The sequence below is a fragment of the Cyprinodon tularosa genome, unplaced genomic scaffold (assembly GCF_016077235.1).
Source record: "Cyprinodon tularosa strain WSP-4 unplaced genomic scaffold, ASM1607723v1 ctg930, whole genome shotgun sequence".
Taxonomy (NCBI): domain Eukaryota; kingdom Metazoa; phylum Chordata; class Actinopteri; order Cyprinodontiformes; family Cyprinodontidae; genus Cyprinodon; species Cyprinodon tularosa.
The window spans coordinates 10,512-36,041 of NW_024039708.1; the positions used below are offsets into that span (position 1 = coordinate 10,512).

The window sequence follows — 25,530 nt, forward strand, 5'->3', positions numbered from 1 at the left end:
TCCGTCTTGGGTTACCATGGAAACAAACACCAACGTCCGTCATTCATGGAAATCAACGGAGGTTTTTCACATTACTCACAAACATTATAAGCTGAAGTTTGTTGAGTAAAAACCAAGGACAGCATCAAGGACAATCACCTTTTAATTCACGGATAATTCCCTCGTTGTGGCATGCAGCCAATGAGGTATTTTATTATTTGTATTTAACGTTACATTGTTTTATTCTGTTGTAAGCCAGCTACAATGTACACTGTGTGGTTTAATGGTAGCTAATTAGTTAATTGTGTCAACTGTATTGTTCTGTACAGTTTTCAAGGTGCTAATGAAGATTTGGAGGCTTCATTAAATCAGTTCAAGAAATCCATTTGTGCTCATCGTGCCTGAGGGGATTTACAGAAATACTGATATAAACAAAGTATCATGTATTTGTAATTACACATTGTGGACAAACAATAACTTCTACTGGTGAAGCTTCATAGATATAAACATCTAGATATATCTTATAGCACATAAATGTCTCTGTGACAAAAACTGCCTGAGGAATAAACCATGGAAAATTTCTGTCACTCTATGATGATGAGAAGAGCAGTGCTGGAAGGAGTTTAAAATTACTGCTGGTACTATAAAAAAATGAACTTTTTCAAAAGGTTTGTATTTTTTTTTCCAATATAGGCTGATATAACCTACATCTTACAGCTAAGCTACATTTTTTAATGTATATTGTTAGTCATTAGCTTCTCTATTTTAATTATTTAACAAAAAATTGTCAGAGTCACACTAAGGAACCATCTGTCTCTGTTCCAGGTTCTAACTTCCTGTCTGTTTGACAGAAGCTTCTGTTGGTATCTAACAGCAACCATAAGAGGTCTCCATGACAACCACTCTGATAATTGATACATCCAATCACAATAAGAATCGAGGAGCCGATTTCTACATTTCTTTAGTATAATGAGGTGAACTCTTTAAATGTGCTTCTATAAATGGACATCATTTTTATAACAAAGTTGTTTGTATATTTGGGATGGACTAAAGTGTCTCAAAAATGTTGTGTTGTCAGGATTCCTTTAAAGGTACTATAATAATTACTGCAAGAAGTATAAAGTCATACTGGGAAAAGACTGTATCAAAGAATATCTGATAATAAAAAAATATTTTTTCACAGGATGATTTAATTCATTACATTAATAAAGCTATACACAACAACCATATCTGGGCCTGATTACCTACTGATCTGCAGAATCAAGAGGAAACCCTATACAACCCATCTGACAACATGGAGTAGGATAAAAATATTCAACAGCAACACATCAGGCCTGGATCTCAAGAAGAGATGAGAAACAAGGTCAGTGATATCTATATTTCTGGAAAAGATTACAAAGACCAAAGGAGCCAGGAAGCTGAAGAGAACTACACCAACATTTATTTTGATCTAAAACATCCATTTAGTTTCATGTTTAACTCTAATGACTCTAGTTTTATTGGATCAGTTGCTTCTTCAGGTTCCGTCTGGATCTTGCAGACTGTAAAATAGAAAGAGTTCTGGGTGTTTATACCATCAGAGACCAGAGAGTTTAGAACTTTCTTTGATGGTCCGATTAGCATCAGGAAGCTGCTACAGGTTAATTATTGAAAAAGTTGAAGTCATATAAAGTTATAGCAGCTGATCTTTGCCCTGTGAGCTGGAACATTAAGTCTGTTTTCAGAGTAACAGAAGCTTTCAGACTCAGAGGAACAACAGCGGAGAAAAAGTCCCAGAGTTTCTCTTCTTCTACACAGACCCGGTCCAGACAGAAGAGTTACATGATGAAGAACTTCATGGGGAGAAACTGAGTGAGTCCATCTCTATTCCTTCAAGTCTCTAAGCAGAGACTTAGTCTCCTGATGAGACACGAGTTTGATCCAATGAGACTGTAGAGCAGCAGGCTGTCAGTGTTAAGTAGCTGCAGGTTGTTTTGCATGAAATAAAGACCAACTGTTTATCTCCAGGAAACTCTCAGACAGGAGTTCTGACATCAGGTCCTGGTTCTGGACCAGAGTCTGATACTGGACTCCAGTTGATCTTTAACTGGTTTTATGGCAGATCAGAGTTCGTGTGGGATTGTAGCATATTGATAAACATGGAATAATGCTGACTCACCAGTCAGAGACTGCAGAGGGATTTCTATGGAGAATATTTTAACAGACAGCAGTGAGCGCCACCTGCTGGTTCCTGTCAGTGTTGTTGATCAGAGTTTATGTTCAGCTGAATGATGAGTTTTTCCTCCTCAGATGAAGGTAGAAGGTGTGTGAGCTGATGTGAAGTGAGCAGCATGGATCAGTGTGAGGACAGAGAGGACAGAGTCCCTCCCTCTAAAACCACTCTGTGTGGAGAACATGAGGACCAGAGCAAAGTTCAGAGGTCAGATCACCATCTCTAACTGTCCAGGACTCTTCTCCATGTCAGAGCTCAGCATGAACATCACCAAACCATCTTTATTCACAGGAAACAACCAGAACCAGAACCTGGACCAGAACCCAGCTGTGTGTCGTTAAAGAGCAACAGGTCAAAGGATTTTATCATTGATTTTAAATCAGACCAACCTTCATCAGCAAACAGGTGAGCTGTTTCTAAATGTTTCGCTAGTTAGTTTAAACTAACTTCATTCCAACATATTAATGTGAACACAACTCTTTCTCTCATGTCTTTGTTCAAATGTGAAGCAGTGAGTGATGGAGGCTAAATAATGGAAATAATCAAAGGATTGTTTTATTGTGATGATATAAAATGATCTTGTTAGATGATATTAGAGCTAAAATCAGTTGTTCTTCATCCAGCTGAATCTTTCTGGATCACCTTGTGTCACATTAGTGAACCAGAGTTGGTGCTTCTGCTGAGCTTAAGGTGATGCACATGTAGGCAAGTCATGATGCTGATTCAACTATTAGATGGAAACTAAATCATCCAAACTAAATCTGATGGAGAACATGATCTCTCACTGTTATCTGCAAACATCAGTGAAATCAGCAGCTTCAAAAGTGAACAAGAGAAATATTTGATAGGAAATTAAGTGTAAATTACTTAATTAATGAAAGGTCCTTGAATGCACCACCAGGTCAATATTACCATAAAAAGTTGAACAGAAGCTCAGAAATTAGCCGCTGAAAATAAAGCTGCTGCTCTAAAGGGCTTTGATCATCAGTTTAAGACTAGAACAAGTAAAACAATCAACTAGAAGATAAATGAACTTGTTTCTCTATCAGCAGTTCTGACTCTGATCCAAAGGAAGAAAGTTTGTCAGGATAGAAGATCAGAACACATCAAACACTGTTCAACATCCAGACTTTCTGATTATTGTTCAGTTCCTGCTAACAAACCCAAACATCATCCCTTATTAATTATCATCAGAGCTAATTATTAATCCATCATTAATATACGGTTTACAGTGAAACCAGGAATATTTGGATCCACTTCAAACTAGAGCCACTGTGGGACACTTTAGAGTTCTGGGCTTCACTGTTTAACTTTAAATACATTATTAGACTAAGATTGAATTCAGTTTTTCCTTCAGGATCCAACAGAACCTCAAACCAGAACCAGAACCCAGCTGTGTTTCCTTAAAGAGTGACAGGTCAAAGGGTCACCTTATTGAGTTTAAAACAGACCGACCTTCAGCTGCAAAGAGGTGAGCTCTGTCTAAATGTTTTAAATGTTTAAAGGAGAAGTTCGGTTTTTTACACTTTAAGCCCATTTTCTGTAGTGTCCAGGATGAAATCGAATGATCGACACCAAAAGTTTGACAATTGGTCCTGTCTCTGCTTTTTGGCTCATTTAGAATCACCCCCTGGCTGCTTTAGAATGGCTAGCATAGAGCATGTCCGATAATGTCCTTAAAACAACCTTAAACGTTCTTTTTTTAAAATATGCTACTCACCGTGTCGTCAGCGCTGTTCAATGACGTTCCAAAAAAAGTTTCGTGAAGAAAAAACGTTCCTGTAGTGTTTTATTTAGCATTTTGTAAATCCCATTGAGTTCTGTTGGAATAGTCAATATTCCCCTGCCACCGGAAACGGAAATGGGGCCTGTTTACACAGTTGTAGTCTTTTCGCTTCACTCTGTGTACTCCGACGTCGAGAATCAAGAATCCACCTTTCGTATTCCATTTTCAGAGTTTTTTAAAGTGTTTAACAGAGACGTTAGCACCTCGACGTCGGAGTACACAGAGTGAAGCGAAAAGACTACAACTGTGTAAACAGGCCCCATTTCCGTTTCCGGTGGCAGCGGAATATTGACTATTCCTACAGAACTCAATGGGATTTACAAAATGCTAAATAAAACACTACAGGAACGTTTTTTCTTTACGAAACTTTTTTTGGAACGTCATTGAACAGCGCTGAGGACCCGGTGAGTAGCATATTTAAAACAAAAGAACGTTTAAGGTTGTTTTAAGGACATTATCGGACATGCACTATGGAAGCCATTCTGAAACAGCCAGGGGTGGATTCTAAATGAGCCAAAAAGCAGAGACAGGACCAATTGTCAAAATTTTGGTGTCGATCATTCGATTTCATCCTGGACACTACAGAAAATGGGCTTAAAGTGTAAAAAAACGAACTTCTCCTTTAAAACTGAACTAACTCAGTTTGAAATGTTTTGATTTACCAACTTTTATTCCTTTTAATAAAAATGTTTTTTTTTTTTTCTGGATGTTTTTTCAATTATTCAGTCTCCATTGAGTTCAGGGTAAACATTGCTGGAGGTGTTTCTAAAGGTCTGTAGTTCACCTGTTGGTCCAGTAGGGGTCAGGCTGATTTCAGCTGAAGCCAGAATTTAGGTTAAACATTTTACAAAAACTATCAATGACAGAATAAGTTGTACTCAGTTCAGACTCTAGATGATTGTTTTGTTTCTGATTTTTTTCTTCTAAAGTTCTTCTCCCCCATTTTTAATTCATATGTTAAATCAGATTACTTTTAAATCAAATAACTAAAGGAGGCAAACTAAGATAAAGGACCAGTTTGATCTGATCATGTTTAATCCAATCCAATCCAATCCACTTTATTTATATAGCACGGTTTAAATAAACACAAGGTTTCCAAAGTGCTGCACAAAAAGATAAAATAACTAAAATAAATAAAAGTAAATAAAATAAAATAAAATAAAATAAAAGCACTTCCCGCACAGGATAAAATATACATGTGTATACATAAAATCAACATGTGTACATAAAATCAACATGTGTACATAAAATCAATACTCTCGGGTTCAAGTGTGATACTGTAAATAAATAGTGTGATGTAAAAAATTGTTCAACTTATGTCTTTCTTTTTAAGTAAGAAGTGTATTTGTTGAGGATCACAAGGGTGTGAGATGACCCTGCAGAAAATTAGCAGAGTTTCATAACAGGATAAACATCCGTGCAGAAGCTAGGAACTATGAGGTGCCCCCAGGGACATAAATCAGAATTAACTTGCATATACACATATTAAATTACACTCTTCCATATAATATACTGAAAACCTCACACAAACACTAGTAAAAAGCTCTCACATAAACTAGTGAAAACATTGACCTCTTATATAATCTACTCAAAAGCTCTCATACAAAGTAGTGAGAACTGTTCATATAAACTGGTGAAAAGCTTTACCTTTCATACACACTACTAGAAAGCTTTCATATACACTATTAGAACGCTCTCATATACACTACTAGAATGCTCTCATATACACTATTAGAACGCTCTCATATACACTATTAGAAAGCTCTCATATACACTATTAGAAAGCTTTCATATACACTATTAGAAAGCTCTCATATACACTACTAGAATGCTCTCATATACACTATTAGAAAGCTCTCATATACACTACTAGAAAGCTCTCATACACACTACTGAAAAGCTATTAGCGGATTTCAGTTGAAACGGAAGGTGTTTCAGTTGAAACGGAAGGTGTTTCAGTTGAAATGGAAGGTGTTTCAGTGAAACAGGAAGGACCGTCATTACACCGGAAGTTGTTTTAAACGGAGGTCATTCTGGCTAGCTCCGTACATTTTGTGCTATCTCCGGCCGAAATTGTATCAAATAAAATTATTGATTCATGCTCAGCTATCCGCTAAACAACTCACAGAAGCATGGGCATTACTCGACTTCATTTTTTATGTTTTTGCTTCAACAGAGATCCTTTTCCGGTGTTGTGCGAAATTCTGTTCCCATGTGAAAATCTGTTCCACCTGTGTCGGGAGCGCGCCGCGCATTGCAGCCACATAAGCGGATCTGATCATTTCCCAGGCCTTTCGGATCATTTCTTGGTTAAATAAAAAGTCGTAAAATTATACAAGGTGAGACATTTAGTTTAATCAGCCGCTGTTGTTTACAAAATTGTAAAATAAAAAAAATAAATGCGGTTTTCTTATGCTGTTTTGTGTTGTTATTTTAAACGCCAAGAGAATCAGTCTCTTTCCAAGTTTTTTCACTTCAGCCTGACAGAAATAAAAGTCAAGTCACCAAATACCAAATTTGTATTTATAATTTTTTATTACTGATATAAGATGATGGGAAGTGCCTGATAGCAGATCCATAATATGGAAACAAATTAATTTAGCTGCAAATCTTAAACTGTGTTTATTCCTCTCTTCATCAACAACAAACCATCTGGATTCGGTGATATTTGAGCAATGTTTGCCTAAATTAAAGGAGGGGGACCATATATTTTAGCTTTCTAATAGTGTGTATGAGAGCTTTCTAATAGTGTATATGAGAGCTTTCTAATAGTGTATATGAGAGTGTTCTAATAGTGTATATGAGAGCTTTCTAATAGTGTATATGAGAGCTTTCTAATAGTGTATATGAGAGCGTTCTAATAGTGTATATGAAAGCTTTCTAATAGTGTATATGAGAGCGTTCTAATAGTGTATATGAGAGCATTCTAGTAGTGTATATGAGAGCTTTCTAATAGTGTATATGAGAGCGTTCTAATAGTGTATATGAAAGCTTTCTAGTAGTGTGTATGAAAGGTAAAGCTTTTCACCAGTTTATATGAACAGTTCTCACTACTTTGTATGAGAGCTTTTGAGTAGATTATATAAGAGGTCAATGTTTTCACTAGTTTATGTGAGAGCTTTTTACTAGTGTTTGTGTGAGGTTTTCAGTATATTATATGGAAGAGTGTAATTTAATATGTGTATATGCAAGTTAATTCTGATTTATGTCCCTGGGGGCACCTCATAAGGAACTGTCAGCTTGAAATAGGCATTGCTAATCAGTAGCAAACAAGTGGTCAGTTCTGAAACCAATGTTTTGTGCAACAAACTTTTTTTTCATCTTTTGTAACCGCTTGTGCAAGCGAAAGGGCTCTACTCTATATATCTAGGGGGATCAGGAACCCCAGTTAGAGTCATTTGAAGCAAAGAAATGCCTTGTTAAAGTCAACTTACATTCTGATTACTGCTGCACTTTTTAAATGTTCCCTAATGTTCTCTGCTCTGTTTCACTCTTGAAAAGCTGTAAGTATCAAATTTTTGTTATGTATACACTAAGTATACGAGATGAAAATAAAGTTTCTTAATGAACACCTACTTTATTTCTTTCCATGGATCCTCATGTTAGGTCTCAGCTGCAGATGTTGGACCATTTTAATCATGAAGCAAAGGGATTCATCTAAGGACGTAAAAATCTCCAACCAACCATTGGACTTTGGATTAACTCCCCCACCCCTCTTTTTTTTAACATAGGCTGCTGCTGCTATTGTGTTTTATGGTTTCTATGGAATCTTAAACTTATCATTCTGAATTAATTTCCATTATTTTTACTTATTTTTAACATCAGTCTGAGCATCAGAAATCCAGACTCTTATCAGGTAGGAGCTTCCTCTGTGGTGATGGGTGTCCCTATTTATAGCTTTTGGATCAGGACACCAGAAGGACCTTGGCCTTTTTCTGTTTGTTCTACAGAATGTGAGTTAATGCTTCCTGGTTCCTCCACAGAGTGGACCAGCAGAACTCAGAGGTTCCCAGTGATCCATCTGCCCAGCAGCATCAAACCCAGCTGGACTCCATATTTATGGTCTGTACATGAACTACAACTACTTCTCCATGGGTCTGTCAGTCTGTCCAACATGGAGCTGATGTTTGGCTCCTTGATCTCAGTCTGATGTGTCCTTCATGTATTCTTCTGTTCAGCTGGTGGAGGAAAACATTGTTAGTTTTGTGAAGAAGGAGCTGAAGAAGATCCAGAAGGTTCTGAGTCCAGATGAACCAGAAGGCTTAGAGAGTCAGTGGAAGGATGAGGAGCATATGAGGAGCAGCAGAAGGGCTTTGGTCAAGATCACACTGAATTTCCTAAGCAGGATGAAACAGGAGGAGCTGTTTGAACGTCTGCAGAGCAGTAAGAAGATTTCTACAGAGATTTAATGATGGAGAAATTATGACTTTATTTCAGTCAGAAGTGCAGAAAGAACAAATAATTTATTGAAAGGAATCGTTATGATGCTAATGATATTCTTTAACCTTTCAGAGCTTTTGGCTTCAGTTTGTCAACGTAAACTTAAATCCAGTCTGAAGCAGAGGTTCCAGTCTGTGTTTGAGGGGATCGCTAAAGCAGGAAGTCCAACCCTTCTGAACCAGATCTACACAGAGCTCTACATCACAGAGGGAGGGACTGGGGGGGTCAATGATGAACATGAGGTCAGACAGATTGAAACAGCATCCAGGAAACCAACCAGACCAGAAACAACAATCAGACCAGAAGACATCTTTAAAGTCCCACCTGGAAGAGATCAACCAATCAGGACAGTGATGACAAAGGGAGTGGCTGGCATTGGGAAAACAGTCTTAACACAGAAGTTCACTCTGGACTGGGCTGAAGGCAAAGCCCACCAGAACATCCAGTTCATATTTCCATTCACCTTCAGAGAACTGAATGTGCTGAGAGAGAAAAAGTTCAGCTTGGTGGAACTTGTTCATCACTTCTTCACTGAAACTAAAGAAATCTGCAGCTTTGATCACTTCCAGGTTCTGTTAATCTTTGATGGTCTGGATGAGAGTCGATTTCCTCTGGACTTCCACAACAAGGAGATCCTGACTGATGTTACAGAGTCCACCTCAGTGGATGTTCTGCTGACTAACCTCATCAGGGGGAAACTGCTTCCCTCTGCTCTCCTCTGGATAACCACACGACCTGCAGCAGCCAATCAGATCCCTCCTGAGTGTGTTGGCATGGTGACAGAGGTCAGAGGGTTCAATGACCCACAGAAGGAGGAGTACTTCAGGAAGAGGTTCAGAGATGAGGAGCAGGCCAGCAGGATCATCTCCCACATCAATAGATCTAGAAGCATCCAGATAATGTGTCACGTTCCAGTCTTCTGCTGGATCACTGCTACGGTTCTGGAGGATGTGTTGGAGACCAGAGAGGAAGGAGAGCTGCCCAACACCCTGACTGAGATGTACATCCACTTCCTGGTGGTTCAGACCAAAGTGAAGAAGGTCAAGTATGATGGAGGAGCTGAGACAGATCCACACTGGAGTCCAGAGAGCAGGAAGATGATTGAGTCTCTGGGAAAACTGGCTTTTGATCAGCTGCTGAAAGGAAACCTGATCTTCTATGAATCAGACCTGAAAGAGTGTGGCATCGATATCACAGCAGCCTCAGTTTACTCAGGAGTGTTCACACAGATCTTTAAAGAGGAGAGAACACTGTACCAGAACCAGGACAAGGTGCTCTGCTTCGTCCATCTGAGTGTTCAGGAGTTTCTGGCTGCCCTACATTTCCATCGTAGCTTTATCACCTCTGGATATGAAGATCTAATAAGACTCTCTATTAAATCTAAACTATTGAGCAGACCAAATTTAAAATATCACCATAAGAATGCTGTGAAAATGGCCTTACAGAGTCCAAATGGACACCTGGACTTATTCCTCCGCTTTCTTCTGGGTCTTTCAGTGGAGAACAATCAGACGCTTCTCCAAGGTCTTCTGTCAAAAACAGGAAGTAGTTCCCAAACCAATGACGAAACAGTTCAGTACATCAAGGAGAAGATCAATGAGAATCTGTCTGTAGAGAAAAGCATCAACCTGTTCCACTGCCTGAATGAACTGAATGATCGTTCTCTGGTCCAGGAGATCCAACAGGCTCTGAGATCAGGAAGTCTCTCCACAGATAAACCGTCTCCTGCTCAGTGGTCAGCTCTGGCCTTCATCTTAGTGACATCAGGAGAAGATCTGGATGTGTTTGACCTGAAGAAATACTCTGCTTCAGAGGAGGCTCTTCTCAGGCTGCTGCCAGTGGTCAAAGCTTCAAACAAAGCTCTGTAAGTACCTACAGAATTAGGGTTTTGAAACCATGATCTAACCAGCATAAAGTAAGGATAAATCACAAAATATAAATATTGGTTTTACTAAGAGTTTATAAAAATGCATTTAATAGAAACAAAAACTAGTTTAGTTGTTAAGAGACCAACATTTGTATTTCAAAAGGCTGAACTAACACCTTTAATTGGAAACCAAAATGTTCTCTGTCATGAACATGGAGCAATTATTAATTATTTCATTCCATCTCCAGCTCTATCGGCAAAAGGCAGTGTTTACAAATTTTTAGACAGGGAAATAGAAACTAGGTTTATTGATTTGCTTATATCTTTATGTGTTTCTCTACTTTGTAATAGGTAAGAAACTAAATATTGTCCAACATTTTGTTTCATTAATCTTTAAACTCAGATTATAAAAAAGGTCAAAAGGTCCATTCAGTGGTTAAAGAAGCTAGCATTATCATTAACATTATCATAGTACTGCTGGAGCTAAAATTGACAAAACAAAATAATCATTATTGTACTTGTAATCTTCGGCTTCAGTCAGTACCAGTGGCAAAGACACCTATTTCTAGTCAAGAAGATTGCTTAAAGATGATTTTTATCCACATCTACTTCCACATCTGCATCATACCTCCCCAGTCCATGCTGTAGGTCATGGCAGAAGGGAGCCAGCAGAACAGCATCATCTCCAAAAAGTAGGAATGAAATCCGATGGTTTCCAAACAAACCCCACGTCTGCCCTTGGCTTTGCCAAAATCCTCCCTGTAAAGGTTCAGAACAGGATCGATGAGAGAGGGCAGCCCTGCTCGAGTCATAAACGCATCAGGATCAGGTCCGACTTAATGCTGCAATGTAGAGCAAATTAGTGCTTCACTGTACAAACACCAGATGGCCCTTAGTAAAGTGCCCCAACTCTGTACTTGAGGAGCATCCCCTACAAGGAACCAAAAGGGATATCATTGAATGCCCTGTCCAGATCCATAAAAAACATGTGGACCAGTTTGGCAAACTCCTGTGAACCGGTCCAGCGTTCGATAGACGGGATGAAAACAAAAGTCCCTTTTGGAACATGAGGTTCAACAATAAGCTCTCTTTTTGAATTGCTGCATTTCTGACCAGTCACTCAGAACTTTGAGATCCTATCGGGGGCATTTGAGTCCCCAAAAAACATTGAGACTAGGTTCCTTTGAGAATGGAAACCATTCCATCACATTCAGGCAGTGGCTTTAATGAATTAATAGATCAATATCTTTACCCCTTAAGCACTGAGGGCCTTAGGAGCAAAAAACACCTGAAATTCTATATGTGAATTAAAGCAAGTACAGCACTTAAACTAAAAATTGGAAATACAATTGTTTCTATTTGTACAAAGAAAAGGCATTGAGCAATATTCTAATATTTAGCTTCGCCAAATTTTTTTTCCAAAATAAATATTGGATAACACCATGTAACCCTATTTGAAACTCAATGAGCCATCAGACCTTGTAGATTTACATCTTGACTATGACTCAAGCAAATTTGGACTGAATAAGTTGACCAAGAACCTTGAAAATCACTCATGCTTTTTTTTTTTTTTTTTTTTAAACACTTCTGCTTAGACACTTAGCTAGTCCATTTCCATCACACACTGCTTGTTGGTAGGTGGGTAGCTTTCGTTTTACTAATTAACATACAGCATTTGGCTAAATTGCGTTGGGATTTACACTGACGCTAGATATTTTTACTTGCATACTGCAGGAAGGAAATTCGTGATTCACCTGAATGTGAAGGTTGGTGTTGGATGTCCTGGACGCTGACAACAGTTTTTTTTTTTTATTGCAAAGCAGACACCTGTACACTTATTTTTTTTATCTGAGGATTCAACAAGTTTCATAATCTCTGAAGATAAGGCCACGGTGTGGTAGGGACAGTTTGCTGCTCTTCTCGCTCTGCTCCTGTCTCCTCCTCCATCCTGTGTGTGTGGCTCTGTGTGTGTGTCATTCTTTGAGTTCCACTGCCGTGCGCATGTTTCGGTAGATACACACAGAAGAGGCAGAATAGAGGCTCATGCGTGAATGTCCAACGAATACCTCTGATTGTTGTTTCAAAATAGAAAACCTGGTTTTATTTCTTAGTTATGCCCTGGATTTTGTAGCGTTTGTGGACGCTACGTCGCTACCTGATCAAAGCAATAACGTCACTACAGGAAAGTTACTTGATAAATAAAGCAGCGACGCTACGGTCAAGCTACTGGAACATGTAGTTAAACTAATAGCTTTGCTACATGTAGTGGCGCTACTGCCCATCACTGTGAAACACATGCATAATATTGAACAATAGATATATTACAAAATGAAAAAAGTCAAGTTATGAGCCAGCATGTATAAATAAAGGTATCACAACCCTTTCTAAATTAATAGAAAATCATAGAATATAATTATGTAGTCTACTAAAAAGGGATTTAATACATTGTGAACTAGGTTGACAATGTTTCATAAAGAAGTACAATGTTTGTGTGAGCCACATAAATATCCTTAACATCCTAAAACCCATGACCCAGTGGGCCTGAAGTGGTGGTAATAATTCAGAATGCATAAAATTTCACTGGTAAAATTTTTAACAGCAGGTGGAGCCATTGTGTGCAGCTCCAAGCTGACACCAAGAGTTTAAAGCCCCACAGCTCTGGAACTGTTATAGCTGTTATGGCTATATAGCTATTATAGGCCCCCTTGGTTCAATTAAAAGGATTAAGTCGTTCAGAAAATGAATTTATGAATTTGTCAAAGGGCACATGATTAATTTGTCTTAACTTTGAAAATATTAGTTTTGCAAGTAGTTCAAATGCTCAAATGTTTAAATGGTACTGTTTGCAGTAGCTGGTTTGTTCTCCAGCAAGCTCCAACCTAGGAATAGTAAGTACCTTGATGATATCAATCTGTGGGATGGGGTTCAAATTGATGTCATACAATAGATCAGGTACCCCAGTTTTTGTATTCCCTTTGAAATGAAACCTTTGGCATTTGGGGTTATTTTTACATGAAGTTATTTATAAAATATTTATACTACTAATGACAAAGAACTAAGCAGGTTATAATGTCGTCCCTGCCCTCACCAAGATGCTTACATTCATCTCTCACTCTAATAACCCTATGGGAGGAAATGAGTAGAAATTAAGCTTGACTTGTTTTGACTCCAGAACAAACAGTAATTGCATGTATTACTGTTGCATGGGAGAAAGTGACCACGTTTAGGGGCGTACGGATCCACCAGGGGAAAGCAAAGTGTGGACAGAATGGCCAGCAGCAACCTTGCACTGCAACAGCAGGTGAGACAAGAGGGACCTAAAGCCAGGGCAAAAACCACAGAGCCAATGGACCCAATGTTGCTGAAGGCAGGAGGGTGACAGAGGAAGAAGGCCCACTGGTGGAGAACGAGTCCCCACGTGAGCACGAAGACAAAGTCCTCACCACACCAGACAGAACAGAGCCAATGGCAGAGACCAAGAAACCCGCCAGAAAGAACAAGATCAAGTGGCCAAAGTCTAGTGAGCAGAGACATGGCATGCACTGGACGCAGACCTGATCAAGACCCTACAGGAGTCACTGCAAGGAGGGGCAGAGGCCAAGCTGAATCGGATTGGAGACATCATATACCAGACCTACAAGGACAGGTTTGGAGAGATCGTTTCCAGACAGAGGTCCATCCAAAGAGAGAAGGGAAGGAGAGAGAAGGAAATCCTCCAGCTGGTACAAAGGCGTCGCCAACTCCGGAAAAGCTGGAGAAAGGCCACTCTTGCGGAGAAAGAAGGGCTAAAAGCCCTATGGGAAGAGGTCAGGAAAAGACTACCGGTAGCCTTGCTTCGCAGAGCTGAACTCATCCGAAAACGCAACAAGCGGAAGCAGAAAGAGAGAGCCAGCTTCTTCAAGGATCCCTTCAAGCATGTCAGACAGCTGCTGGAGGAAAATAAGACTGGCAAGCTTGAAACTACCAGGGAGCAATTGGAACAGCATGTCAGAAAGCAGTACAGCGATCCACAAAGGAATGTCCCCTTAGGAACACCAGGATATGTACCGCAGCCTGCACAACCAACTGTTGAGTTTAACACCATGCCTCCCAAGCTCAGTGAGGTTAAGCAAGTTGTGGAGAAAGCAAGGTCTTCTTCTGCACCAGGCCCCAACGGAGTCCCCTACAAGCTCTATAAGAACTGCCCTAAGGTACTAGAGCTGCTATGGTACCTAATGAGAACTGCCTGGAAAAAACAACTCATTCCAGCCGAGTGGCAAAGAGCAGTAGCGGTTTTCATTCCGAAGGAAACAAACTCCAAGGACATAGGGCAGGTCCGTAACATCACCCTTCTAACTGTAGAGGGAAAGATCTTTTTCTCTGTGCTAGCCAGAAGGATGACGACCTACCTGCTCCAGAACAAATACATCGACACCAACTGCCAGAAGGCAGGGGTGCCAGGGTTCCCAGGATGTGTGGAGCACTTCACAATGATCTGGGACCAGATCCAGAGGGCTAAGCGCGACAAGACTGACCTGCATGTCGTCTGGCTTGACCAGGCCAACGCATATGGATCTGTCCCACACCAGCTGATCATCTACCCCATGGAGTACTTCCACATGCAAATGTAGTTCCCTGCCCTGGACTTCACTACTGGATGGCAGCGGCTTGAAGTCGGAATAGCGATGGGGTGTGCCATTTCACCTACACTGTTTGTAGCAGCGTTTGAAATAATCCTCATCGGTGCAAGGCAGATGGCAGGAGGAATCAAACTGCCAACTGGCCAGAGGCTCCCCCCACTAAGGAGCTACATGGACTACATCACCACCCTCCTTCAGACAGCACCATGTCTGCTGACTGCTGAGGAAGATTGATGAGCTGATGTCATGGGCAAGGATGAAGATCAAGCCCTCCAAGTCCCGTAGCCTGTCACTCAGGAGAGGTGTCCGGAACGACAACACCACCTTCGTCGTCGGGGGAGAGAAGATCCCACTCCTTGCAGAGCAGCCAATCAAAAGCCTTGGGAGGCAGTACATTGCCGAGCTTTCTGACAAGCAAATGGGGAAAACCGTTATGAAGCAGCTCTCTAATGGCCTATCGAGAATTGACAAAAGCCAACTACCGGGCAAATACAAGGTCTGGTGTTACCAATTTACACTCTACCAGAGACTGCTGTGGCCCCTGAAAATGAGTGAGATCCTCTCATCAACCGTGAGTAGGATGGATGGGAAAGCCAACTCATTCATCCGAATGAGTTCCTGGTCAGGAATGCTAACGCCAGTGTCCTGACTGGCCTCAAGAGGAACGCCCAGACCGAGGTCGACCAAGCTGTAAGCCGGCTGCAGCACAAGGAGATTGTAGGCAGGGTGTAGGTAGGAAGAGCAGGCCTAGGATGGGGAGAAGCACCACGCTTCTGGTCCAAGGCCCACCACAAGGAAAGAAAGGAAATGGTGGTGGCGGAGGTGACGAGGATGGAGGAAGACCGCTATAAGATCAAGGTTGTGTCTCAGGGACGACAAGGAAGCTGGACAACCTGGGAGGCAATCTCAACCAGGAACATCAGTTGGTCAGACTTGTGGAAGATCCCACAGGCAAGACTTAGCTTCCTTATCTGCTCAACATATGACACGCTTCCCTGTCCTCAGAACCTTCATCAGTGGTTAGGAAACGAGGAATGTTGTGCACTCTGCAATGCTTCCAACGCAAGCCTCCAGCACATCTTGTCAGGCGGCAAAGTGGCCCTCTCACAGGGCCGCTATAGATGGCGCCACGACCAGGTCTTGAGAAAGCTAGCCGAAGTGCTGGAGGAGCACAGACAGGGTAGTAGAACACCATCACCAGCAGAGGACCCCACCATCTTTGTCGCGGAAGGAGGAATCAGAAGCTTCAAGAAAGGAGAAACCGCAAGGCCCTTCACTACTGGCCAGGAGTGGAGCATGAAGGTTGACCTGGACAGGAAGCTTCAGTTTCCCACATAAATCACCACCACATCTCTCCGACCAGACATTGTGGCGTGGTCCATAAAGGCAAGAGCGGTAGCCCTCATTGAGCTCACTGTGCCAATGGAGGAAGGGATCGAAGCTGCCTTTGAGCGAAAGAAGGCCAAGTATTCAGACTTGGCTGCGGAGTGCCGGGAGGCTGGCTGGAAGACTACCATCTACCCAGTAGAGATCGGATGCCGAGGCTTCACAGGGTTGTTGACCATACGCCTCCTGAAAGACGTGGGAGTCACGGGAGGCAGGCTGAGGAAGGCAACAAAGGAACTGGCTGAGGAAGCGGAGAAAGGGAGCTTTTGGCTCTGGCTGCGAAGGAAGGACAGAACCAGGGGGAATAACACCTAACCCCCAGATAACAGTTGCAGGGAATAACATCTTTCAGCTGCAGGGGGTGACAGGGAGACGTCCCTGTCACTGCCCCGCCACCAGGAGACATTCCAGGATTAAAGGGGCGAAACGTTGGTGAATGGTGGTTCCTGGCTGATGACCCTGCAGCTGACCCATGGGCACCGGAGGAGGTGCGACAGGCAGAAATGCCAAGCAGGAAATGCCAAGCAGGATTTAACACCCTCCTGTATTATCCTAAACCAGAATCAAATTAAACATGAGCACAGTTCAGTTAATACATATGAACAAAGCTTTACTTTATAAATCACAACTGGTGTCACTAAGGTAAGTGGCTAAAAACAAACAAGTGAATAAAGAGAGTCTGCCCTTACAACACCCCCTGATCTTATGGTCCAAGGCCAGGCGGACTAATAAAAACAATTGATTAAAAGCAAAGGACAAGGAAAGCAGGAATTGTTGCATCTTATACTATAAAACATAAAAATTGAACTAGACAGTTGCATATATATATATATATTTTTTTTTTTTGCTTGAATGCTAATCAAAAATCCAAAACTTCAATCCATTAACTATACCATTAACCTTGTCACACTCAGGCGCAGCTTAACAATAGAGAAAAATCATTGAATGTCATTGTCTTGGTACTGATAACTGGCTCAATGTTTTAGTACATTCACCTGCCTCACTCCAACCAGTTTCTCATTACCACTCATCACATCTACCTGTTACAGCTTCTATATAAACTGCTTCCTCCCAGCCAGATTGCTCGAGCCTTTGGTGTGACACTTATTCTAGCGTTACTGATTTGGTTCTGATCGCCTGATCCTGACGTATTTTGCTGTTGGACCTCTGAGCTTGCCTGACCTGTCTTTGGACACCTACTTCATGTAGATTGAACATGAATCTGTCAACAATAGGTGCTTGAGGTCCCTATGGATTATCCTTTCAATCTGATCTTCTGTCAGCTCTGTATCAATCTAGGCTTCAGCATCTGGAGCTCTCTTCGAGCAAACGTTGCATCTTGTCAGCCTGCCTCGGACACCCTAGTTGCTGCTACTACAAATCCACTGTCTGTTTATTTCAATAAATGCTATTTGAATATTCCCACCTTCTGTCCTGCCTCATACTGTGTCACTCTGTTCTGAGTCATGATATAGAATTCTGTGAGGCCACACATCAACATCAATTTACACAACAAATATAATACGAGGCACTTGCAATGAGTTTTAGAAACCAAACAATGATAAAAGAGTGATTTCTTACCCAAACTCTACCTCCAGAAGCACATTCAAAGTGCTGCCAAACATTTCTGACTACACCAAACTAACTTCTTTATCTGGTTATCTTCAAGTCAGTGAGATGGAGCACTATATGGTTGTTATATATTTTTTATTTTTCTATAGTCTTAATCTAGCAAAACCATTGTTCAATTTTTGTATCTGTCATTTCAGACTGAATGACTGTAACCTCTCAGAGAGAAGCTGTGAAGTTCTGGCCTCAGTTCTCAGCTCCCAGTCCTCTAATCAGAGAGAGCTGGACCTGAGTAACAACAAGCTGCAGGATTCTGGACTGAAGAGTCCAAACTGCAAACTGGAAAGTCTCAGGTCTGAACAATTTATTCTGTTTTTCAGTCATTATAATAAATTGTATCAGGATTCCACTTTATATGAAGGTACAGAAGTTAAATGGATTACAGCTTCATTCATTGTTTGATTTTTTCTTTATCTACATAAGTCTATTTACAACAAATATTTAGAATTAATCAATCATAAACTCAATTAAATAATAATTGTTTTGAGTCATATTAGTCTAGACATTTTTCCATTAGAAAATATATCAGAAAACTGGTTTATTAACATTTAGGTAAACGTCTCTTATCACTGGATCTCAATCTGCTTTTGGTGCCTCAGAGCGAGGCTTACCAAAAATCTTTGACAGGAGGCAACAGAGAAAAAGCCCCAATAATTTAGAACAAAACCTGATATGTATGTTTGCCATTCTAGTTCTGATTGAAAACTTAATGCTCCTGACATTCAGTGTTTTCTTATAATCAGAGTATCATTCCTGGTTCCACTAGAAGGTTAATAATGTTTCATTGACTATATATGAAACATGTCTGTCGGGTTCATAAATAGGTTTTTTCTTAAGAAGAACTGAAATACACAATTGAAGAACTGAAATTCACAATTCTGGATACAATTCCTGCAGGAAGGAGAGACAGTTGAACCCCAGACTCAAACATACTGTCTTCCACTGGACCTCCTCTGCAGAGCGTTTATTAACAGAACATGATGCATGGTTACAAACAGAGTATTGTTCTGACAGAATAATTGATCAGTTCATGAAGACAGAATGCTCCATCAGAATGACAAGTCATGATGGTCTCCTGACTGAATCATGAGACAGGAGTGGAGCATCCCCTTGCAAAAATGTTTCATAAACACACATTAATTTTATAATCATCATTGAATAAACCTGACATTTCCCTCCTCTTGTGCCAGAGCCGGCCCGAGCCTCTTGGGGGCCCTAAGCAGAATTTGATTTGGGGCCCCCCCCTCCTACCATGCAGAATCACCTATACTAGAAGATTACTGACACAAATGTCACACTATAATGTTATAGTGAATATTAAAAATGAATAGACTATGGTAATGTATTAATACAAAATAAATAAACAATACTTACAATACTTTGTTTTATTAAACCTTTTGAATACAAACATTAAATAACTTATTTGCAAATGTGCATTAACTGTGCAATATTTTAAATAAAACCAATATAGACAAACATTAATATCAAAAATAGAATGTTACAAAAACAGATACTTAAATAAGGAAAGCAAACATGAAAACAGCAAGGGTTCAACAATGAATTGTACAACAATGCCCTCAAAATCGTTCCTTCCTAGCTTTTCTGGAGGCAAAGTCACTGATGACATCATTGTATGGTATTGCTTGGCCAACTTTGTTATTAATACTAATGACTGCAAGTCCACTTAGTCTTTCCTGGGCCATTGATGATCTCAAGTATGATTTTATTAATTTGAGCTTGGAAAAGCTCCTCTCTGCTGAGGCAACTGTCACAGGCAGAGTGCAGGCTATCCTGAGAGCTACCCAAAGATTTGGGTAAAGCTCAAACATCTCATTTTGTGAGAGGTATGTGAGAAGCTCAAAGGCAGTCTTCATAGTTTGGGGAAGTTCAGGAAGACTCTCTATCTCTAATGCCAGTGCGTTACCATCAATATCAGCCTCCTCTCCACAAGTGAGTTTTTCCGCAAGAAGCTCACATTGTTCCCTCCGGACTTTTTGATCAAGCTCCCTAAAATTGAGCAGCACTCCAAAGTTATCTTTAACCTCACTTAGAGATGTAAATCTATCCTCCAATGACTGAATGCTACAATCCACTACGGCATTAAAAAATGACACTTCAAGCCTCTTCATAGCATCCACTATAGGCTCATCTGCAGCCTCATAGGCAAAGTGCCTTTTTGTAGAACGCAATCGCTTCTCTTTTAGCACTGCTTCTGTGTTCATCCGCTCACAAATTTCTTTAGCAGATGCCTGCGCATCACAGAAGCCTGTTTTTCGGTAACTGATAAGTTCACCTTTGTTCTTTTTTAGAAGGTTAACTGCTACATCAAGCTGCATGTTTTTTGACTGTAGAAGCTTGCTCGTGATGTTAATTTTAGACAAAATGTCATACCAGACAACACAACAAATCTGGAACCTAAATGAACCTATCTCTTCCGCAAGCGAGTTGGCTTCAACAGCCACTACAGGGTCAGTCGCTTTGCTTCTCACTTCTAGCAGGGCTTCCCTCACCTTCTCTGACTGGTACCGCAAAGCTTCAATGCTTTTTATCCTGCTTTCCCAGCGTGTTTCACTCCAGGATTTGAGTGTGATGTCAACAAACTTCCGTAAGACGTCCCACCTTTAAGTGGACCCAGCGAACAAATCGTACACCTTCTCTACATTTCCAAAAAAACAAGAAGCATCCGTTGATGCTTTAGCCGCATCTGACACTGTCAGATTTAGTGTATGGGAACTGCAAGGCACATAAAAAGCTCTTGGATTCTTAACCAATAGCCTAGCCTGCACACCTTTGTTTTTCCCCTTCATATTAGCCCCATTGTCATAGGACTGCCCCCGACAATCCTGAAAAGGGATGTTCAATTCCTCAAGCCTGTTAAGAATTAAATTGGACAAACCCAGGCCAGTGGATTCTGGAGCTATCAGAAATCCTAAAAAGTGCTCTTTTATTTCTGGTGTTGTGCCCAGAGTGACTGTGCGCCCCACAACAGACATTTGTTCATGGTGACTAACATCAGGTGTACAGTCTAAAATTATTGAATAATATTTGCAGTCCTTGATTTCTGCCACCATTACCTCAATTATTTTGTCACTGACACACTCTATCAGCTCATTCTGGATAGTCTTACCCAGGTACGTGTTGTGCTGCATTCCACTATCAATTCGTCTGATGTGATCTTTTAACACAGGGTCAAATTTTGCCATCAGTTCCACCTCTTTAAGGAAGTTCCCATTGTTGGCCTGATGCAAAGTATCAACAGACCCCCTGAGTGCAAGATTTCTCTCTGCCAAAGACTGAATGATACTAATCAAACGGATAAGAACATCTCTCCAACGATTTCTTTCTGCATCCAAAAGGGCCATTTCTGTTGCATCAATAGTCTTCTGCTTAGAAAGACGGAGGGCAAAATCTTTCCACTTTACCATATTATTGCAATGATCTTGACTATTTTCATGCTGTTTCAGCAAAGCACCTACATTTACCCAATCACACAGTCCCTCTGATGACAGCTTTGTGGACTTTCTTGAAAATAATTTGCAACAGAAGCAGTAAACTGCATCACTTTTCTTTGAATAAATTAGCCAGCTTCGCTTGATTTTTTCCCCATTAACTAATTGTCTGTATGTATAGTGGTAGTGAAAGCTTCATCCATCTGATCTCTTGGGGAATGTAGAGGTGTCACTGATTGGCGCTGGCCTCTTCTTACCAGATCAGTCCTTTCTGAATCTGAGAGGAATGCTGACCATTCAGCTGGGTCTATTGGAGGAGCTGTTGATCCATCTTGATAGCTGGAGCTTGTTGAGGCAGTAGATGGGAAATCTATAGCAGTGGGTGCAGATGTAGAAGGACCTGTAGGGACAATAGATTAAATAAAAAAGAATAAAATAACATAGCAGAAAATTTTATTGTAAAGCCAACACAAAACAAAAACTTAGATTAACAGACCTGTCATGCCGGCTGAGTTTGAAACCAGTGGATCAGTAAATGTAGGTGCTTGTAACTGCTCCTCGCTTTCAGTCACATGTAAGTGCTCCTCCCTTGATGTCGCTTGTGCAGTGGATGAACCTGCAATGATAAAACAAACAAAGAAAAAATAAAGAAATAAAGAAAAAGCTAAATGTTTCATGTCATATTAACAGGCTATGTAACCATTTGCCATCAAGAAAACCCTCACCTGCTGCATCATCAGCTGTGGAGGCACTGACACTCGAAACAGTAGGGGCAGGTAAAGTTGGTTGTTCTCCAAAGTACTTCAATAGTGTTCCTGGGGAAAATAGCATTCCATAATGCATAGTTTTTATTTATTTATTTATTTATTTCGAACAGACAGCAAAAACAATCAAGAAAGAAAAAATTTAAATGAAACAAACTTAAGAATAAAAATATAAAACAAATTATTTTGCCCATGTGACATGCAAATTTTATATTTTCTGTTCGAAAAGGAGCAGCTAGAAGATACATCTTATAATGTCCTGCCCCTTTCCTACTTGTCAATTTATCATCAATTAACTGTCAAAACATCAAGAAACCAAAAAAACACTTGTTTCCATTCCACATGATGTTTAGCCATGTACAATTATTTTAAGTACTATTTATGTCATCAATTACATTATAGACTATTAAACAGTCATCTTATATAGCGTATTTTGAAATGAGCTCGGTTTTAATCAGTTTTTTAAATTGGTTTGCATTTATAATTTTTTTAAACTCGTCATTCAATCCTTTCCAGACATTTACTCCACACACAGATAAACAAAAAATCTTCCTGGTTGTTCTAAAGTGTTGTTTTTTAACGTATCCTTCACCTCTTAGATCATAACCCCCCCTCTCTGTCACCAAACATTTCCTGTATATTGTGTGGAAGTTTTTGATTTCGGACCTTAAACATGAATTGTGAAGTTCTAAATATTACCAGGTCCCACAATTTCAGTATATTTTATTTGATAAATAACTGATTTGTGAGTTCCCAGTATCCCACTTTATGGAATATTCGGATTGATTGTTTTTTGTAAAACGTATAATGGCTGTAAATTTGTTTTGTATGTATTCCCCCAAACTTCCACACAATATGTTAAATGTGGTACAATAAGTGTTTTGTACAAAATAAACAAAGATTTGTAGTCCAGGACGAAACTAATTCTTATAACAGCAACACTTTTGGTTATTTTAGATTTTACTAGGCTGATCTGATGTTTCCTGCTAAACTTATCGTCTAATATGACACCCAAGAATTTTATTTCATGTACTTGTTCTAAATCAACACTTTCAATTGATATTTTAATTGGATTGTTTTCCTGTTTTTTATTTTTTCCGAATATCATGAATTTGGTTTTATCTAAATTTACTGATAATTTATTGTAGAATTAGTTTATTTTCCCATCTTGCACTACAAGAAACTCCACACCTCACCTAACAATTCATATTCTATTGGCAAATGAGGCATAATTGCCATATGGTAAAAACTTAACATTGTGATCTACTGCAGCCTAAATATGAGGAAAGCACCATGTTAATAAAACTGCACTCTATTTTCATTTTTGGTATATTTTCTAATAAAGATAAATTACCATCTCTCACCAAAGATCTTAGAGCAGAGAGCGCATGTGCTTTGTCTATTAAGTTAGTAGATTCATTTTAACACAAACAACAATGCTAGCTAAGCTGGCTGCTGGCATCTGTGTTTTCTCCAACTTAAACCGATATCTATCCATCCATCCATTATCTTCCGCCTATACGGGGTTGGGTCGCGGGAGTAGCAGCTTCAACGCGAGGCCCAGACGTCCCTCCCCTCCGAGGGGATTCCCAAGCAGGCGTTCCCAGGCCAGGCCAGCCGAGAAACATAGTCCGTCCAGCATGTGCTGGGTCTCCTACGCCGATATGTATCAACACATAAAATACACACCTACCTAAATAAATGTATATTAATAACGGGTAATATTTCACTGTTAATGGTGATGGATGGCTGATAAATATCACGACATGAGTTATGATGACTAGCTAGCTGTGCTGCTGCTGCACAAAATATAGCGGTCAGTAAATAATCATGCAAACATACCTTTATCTTGCTCTTTTTTCTCTTCCTCTTTCCTTTTCTTTTTTCGGCACCAGAGGGATAAATCCTTTTTTGTGACATGGCTTAGACTTGGTTATTAACAGGTGCGCGCCAGTGTGAATTGTCAATGCAGGCGCGCGCTGCATACCGTGAGCTGTCTGCGGCTGCCGTTGTAGGTACCAGATTGACTCGGGCTGCCAGATTGACTCGGGGGCCTGCGCCTTTTGAGATGCGTCAGAGCGTCCGCCATCTTAAATGTGGCAAATCTGCAGTTTCTCAGTCACTTAAACAGTATCAGAGGGACTTTAATCTCTGAATATACTTTGTATTCGTAGTATTTTTGGTTTTGTAATATTACAAGTTTATTTTTTGTATCCCTTTAGCTTCATTCTCCTGAATTTATTCTCGTTACAAATGCAGACCGCGGGCTCAATGTAGTTTGTTTGAGTGGCATTGCCATAATGTCACGTCATCGGGAGGCGCAAGGCCCATGGCGAATTCGGTGACGTCATCAGAAGGCGCAGGGACCATGGAGAATGTCTTCGTAAAATTGTCCGTTTACAAACAGCAATCCCGCTTTCGAATAAAACCTACACCCCGCTATAATTACTTTAGTAAGCTGTCCAGACCAATCAAAATGTTTTGCGCAATTGTGCAAACGTTAAAACAATTATGTATTGTGACGTCATCAAAAGGCGCAGGCCCCCGAGTCAATCTGGCAGCCCGAGTCAATCTGGTACCTACACCGTCGCGAAGTGAATGCGCATGAGCAGTTGTGGACAAATCAGAATTTTTTTTGTCTTGAATTTTTTATTTATTAATTGGTATTCATCATTTATATCACTTGTTTAAGTTATTTAAATGTTAAAAAAAAAAAATAAAAAAAAAAAAATAAATAAATTGACCAGGGCCTGTTCAATCATTTTTGCTTGGGGCCCCCTGGCCACCAGGGGGCCCTAAGCGGCCGCTTAGTTCGCTTATGCCTCGGGCCGGCCCTGTCTTGTGCATATAAACATTATCATGTAGCACTTCTAAAAAGATTTTTACTACACACATCATAAATGCATTGCTGATAGGGAATTCAGTAATCAAAGATCAATATGCAAAAATCAAAAATATGAAAAGGATTAAAATGTGAAAAAAGCAAACATGTAAGATTTATCAAGAATGTAAAAAGCTTAAAAATCTGTCCCTTGAGTAGGCAAAACCTCTTTAAATCTTCAACTCATCCATAGTGGTCTGTATGAGTACAAACATAACAGTCCGTTTTATTCAAACCTTCAGTAACGTGCTTGGAATGTTGCCACCACATATTGCCGCCGTAGGAATGACTTGCTGTGGATCCATCAAAAACCATTGTGGTTTTTCCTTTGTTTCTGGCGGTCAGTTTGAGTCCATAAGAGCACCAGTCCAATGGTCACCATCAAACAGCAGTGCCACTTTAGTTTTCCCATCTTCACCAGTCCCTCCAAGGAAGCACCCACTAACCAGGACGCTAAGGAATTGGGTTAGGTTGATTTCTTCACCAGCATTGAGATGAAAAGCTCTAAATTGCTTAAC

The 25,530-nt window shown here is 40.2% G+C and overlaps 1 protein-coding gene and 1 long non-coding RNA gene across 5 annotated transcripts in view; one reads left to right on the top strand and one right to left on the bottom strand.

Annotated features, from left to right (window-relative positions):
• The first annotated feature begins 1,680 nt into the window (after window positions 1-1,680).
• Window positions 1,681-25,530, top strand: part of LOC119776426 (NLR family CARD domain-containing protein 3-like) — a 44,292-nt gene continuing 20,442 nt past the window's right edge. The window contains exons 1-8 of one of the 4 annotated variants that reach the window (XM_038274815.1): window positions 1,683-1,830; window positions 2,269-2,398; window positions 2,483-2,596; window positions 3,549-3,662; window positions 7,961-8,039; window positions 8,156-8,360; window positions 8,490-10,281; window positions 18,059-18,211. In XM_038274815.1, coding sequence (XP_038130743.1) covers window positions 2,310-2,398; window positions 2,483-2,596; window positions 3,549-3,662; window positions 7,961-8,039; window positions 8,156-8,360; window positions 8,490-10,281; window positions 18,059-18,211 — 2,546 coding nt within the window. In that variant the 5' untranslated portion in view covers window positions 1,683-1,830; window positions 2,269-2,309. Of the gene's footprint in view, window positions 1,831-2,268; window positions 2,399-2,482; window positions 2,597-3,548; window positions 3,663-7,960; window positions 8,040-8,155; window positions 8,361-8,489; window positions 10,282-18,058; window positions 18,212-25,530 lie in introns of all 4 variants that reach the window. The other 3 variants (XM_038274817.1, XM_038274818.1, XM_038274816.1) reach the window with 3 other exon arrangements.
• On the bottom strand, window positions 21,623-24,085 carry LOC119776427. The gene is made up of 4 exons (XR_005279779.1): window positions 23,974-24,085; window positions 22,093-22,182; window positions 21,864-21,983; window positions 21,623-21,767 (listed from the first exon to the last, which is right to left on the bottom strand). It is a non-coding gene; the product is annotated as an uncharacterized LOC119776427 (long non-coding RNA).